This window comes from Nicotiana tabacum, chromosome 7 (assembly GCF_000715075.1).
Source record: "Nicotiana tabacum cultivar K326 chromosome 7, ASM71507v2, whole genome shotgun sequence".
NCBI lineage: Eukaryota > Viridiplantae > Streptophyta > Magnoliopsida > Solanales > Solanaceae > Nicotiana > Nicotiana tabacum.
The window spans coordinates 103,213,693-103,216,450 of record NC_134086.1 but is presented as its reverse complement, the minus strand read 5'-3'; the positions used below and the strand labels follow the sequence as shown (position 1 = coordinate 103,216,450).

General features: G+C 37.8%; 1 protein-coding gene across 1 annotated transcript; it reads right to left on the bottom strand.

The window, feature by feature from the left end:
- Positions 1–345: 345 nt before the first annotated feature.
- LOC107827656 (acetyl-CoA-benzylalcohol acetyltransferase-like) lies at positions 346–1,907 on the bottom strand. The gene has a single exon (XM_016654866.2). The coding sequence runs from the start codon at positions 1,823–1,825 to the stop codon at positions 530–532; it is 1,296 nt and encodes a 431-aa protein (XP_016510352.2). The 5' UTR covers positions 1,826–1,907; the 3' UTR covers positions 346–529.
- Positions 1,908–2,758: the final 851 nt, after the last annotated feature.

Here is a 2,758-nt window from a genome sequence, read left to right as displayed (position 1 = left end):
CATCACTGTAACGCAATTTCAAATTGGTTTCTTTCTTATTATGTAAAAATATTTACTTCAAGTGAAAAGCATAGCCTAACAATTTGCCTGACAAGATCACCTGTTCCTTGAAAGCTAAAACCTTTCTCTGACTTTCTTGCATTATTTCATGATGCCTTCTTTCATAGTTCAATGAAATGGGGATTGAATTAGTTATTCCTTGCACATAAAGGGCAGCTCAGTGTACTAAGCTACCGTTATGCGCGAGGTCTGGGGAAGGGCCGGACCATAAGGATCTATTGTATGCCGTCTTACCCTGCATTCCTTGCACATAAGCTCAATTTATTTTCATCATACGCGTAAACAGGAAAGAAATGAAACATAATCTTATTGTGGGACTAGCTAGCTAGGCGGTTGTCATCTTCATATCGATATATGGTTTAGAGTTCAACCAGCTCGGCTCAAAAGTTACAGTTGAAGGAAAAAGGTCACATCGTCGAAAAGATACATAATGTAGATCCTTTTTATCTAAATCGGGGAATCAAAATATCTACTTTTGCAGTAGAGGACAGAATGTCAAAATTTCAGGGTCTTTCTCGAATTCAGCCATGTCATTCTCCTTCAAACTAACCCATGCTTCTATTCCATCTCCATTTTTTGTGTCCATCAGACAAAATATTTCAAATGTTTTGCTAACGTTGCTTACCCAAAATGGCTTTCCCCAACCAAAATCTGCTTCATACCAGGGGAGTCTGCACCAACTACTGCTGAGATAAATGTCCATCTCGTCTTTCTGACCAAGTTTGTTTACAAATTCTGCGTCACAATTAACAAACATAGGGGCAATACCATTGATGCTTGCCTTGCCAATATCTACAGATATGTCCCTTGATGTATTTCCTATCATATTAACAAAGTCGTTTAACTCTTTTGACTGGTTTGCCTTAAGAGTAGCATGTACGAGCACGATGAAATTCCCTAGAGCATATTCTAATGATGGTAAATTTAATTTCCCCCTCAAATTAATAGGAAATAATAAAGAAGAATCCCTTGAATGTCCATGTTTGGCAGATGATATGCCCACTAGAACCTTCCATATTAACGACATAACGACCGCCACTCGAGTAGGTCTCGTGAAAGTGTGATCACTTGCACCGATTCTATCTTTGAGTTTCGCAATTGCCAAAGCATCAAACACAAATCTCCTAGTGACAATCTCAGGGTCTCCACTAGAAGGTAGTGAATACTGATGCCCTGATAATACTTTTGTGGGAAAGAGCGATGGCAAGAAATCGAAACTTGAGAGACAACCTTTTGTTGTCCCTGTTTGGCTAATTTGAGCCCATTCCTTGACAAATGTTGCTAACGTGAAAGCATCTGCTAGGATGTGTAAAATTTGTACCCCCATGACTAGGCCTCCACAGTTGAATATGTTAACTTGAACTCCAAGTAATGGAACTGATAACATATCTGTTTTTGGAAGAAGATCATCCAAAAGCTCAATCTTGGGTCCTTCGTGGAGAAACTCAGCAAGATTCGTGTTGACTTTGGTTTCGACATAGTCAACACCTTCGTCGTTGCAGCGAATTGAGAGGTCATCTTTTCTGAATCTCCCGGCTAGAGGGTAAAACTTGGTTAAGGTCTCAGCCAATGATTTTTGCAGCTTATCAGTAATTTCTTCACTGTTCCATTCACTGCATGGCAAGTAGTGTAACAATATTGTTACATATACAGGAGGAGCCACTTGATCAAATAATGAAATATTATGGCTCCTAAGATGATTAGGGGTAGGAGTCGAAGGCTTTAACATTTTCCTTATCTGGATTTGAATCTCTAATTTGGCCATTAGGATTGGCTTGACGACCAAAAATTCCCAACAACAAAAATATCTGGAAATGAGATGGAGCAAAGTTTCTAAAGTTGAGTTCCTTTTTGATCTTTTGTTTCTGAATTTCAAGACATTCTTAAATACAATATTCCTTAGTCAACGGGTTCTCTAACAGATGCATCACCCTACGTGTTAACGCGTTTGCCATTTGGTCGACTTGGTAGTAGTTGGCATTTGTTTATTGCCCTCGTTTCTAATCATCCATAAACATGTCGCAAGTCGGATGAAGAATTTAGATTATTTGGTCAATTACCTGATTGCACTAGTGTCATAGACATTTCTGTAGCATCCTGCCATTCCTTTTTGTTAAAACCGGAATCTAATTCATTTTAAGGTAGAGCTCCTGGAGTCCTACTTAAAGTTAAAGGAAGTTCTTTAGTTAAAGCAAGGAGCACAGAAACTGAGGGAAAAAACCTATGTTCGTCTTCATTTTTGAAAATATACAATACGATGTTGATATAGGATGAAGGAGCAAGTTGATCATAACGTGTATATATATATATCTTGACGTTTCGAAGGTGCTTTGACGTCGGAATTGATGGTTTTGTGAATTTTCTTGAAAAAATATGGATTTTTGGTCCCAGCATGGTGTATCAAACCTTGAGTAATCAAAGGATAATGAACTGGACGTATGATTTTCATTTTATTAGAGATGATGACTTCAGCAGAAGATTAAATATGTTCACCACTTTCAATAATTAGTGTTGTCATTTATACCTTTCTGCTAGTTCAAGTGTCATCATCACCTGTGGATTGTATACCACGAGAACTGCTTTTTATATATAAGTACTCAATAGCTGTAACCCAGAAATGGATCACAAAGTACCACCTTGGTTTTTATTCTAATCAGACTTTGGGTATAGTTTCCCAACTAGATAAACTTGAAAATTA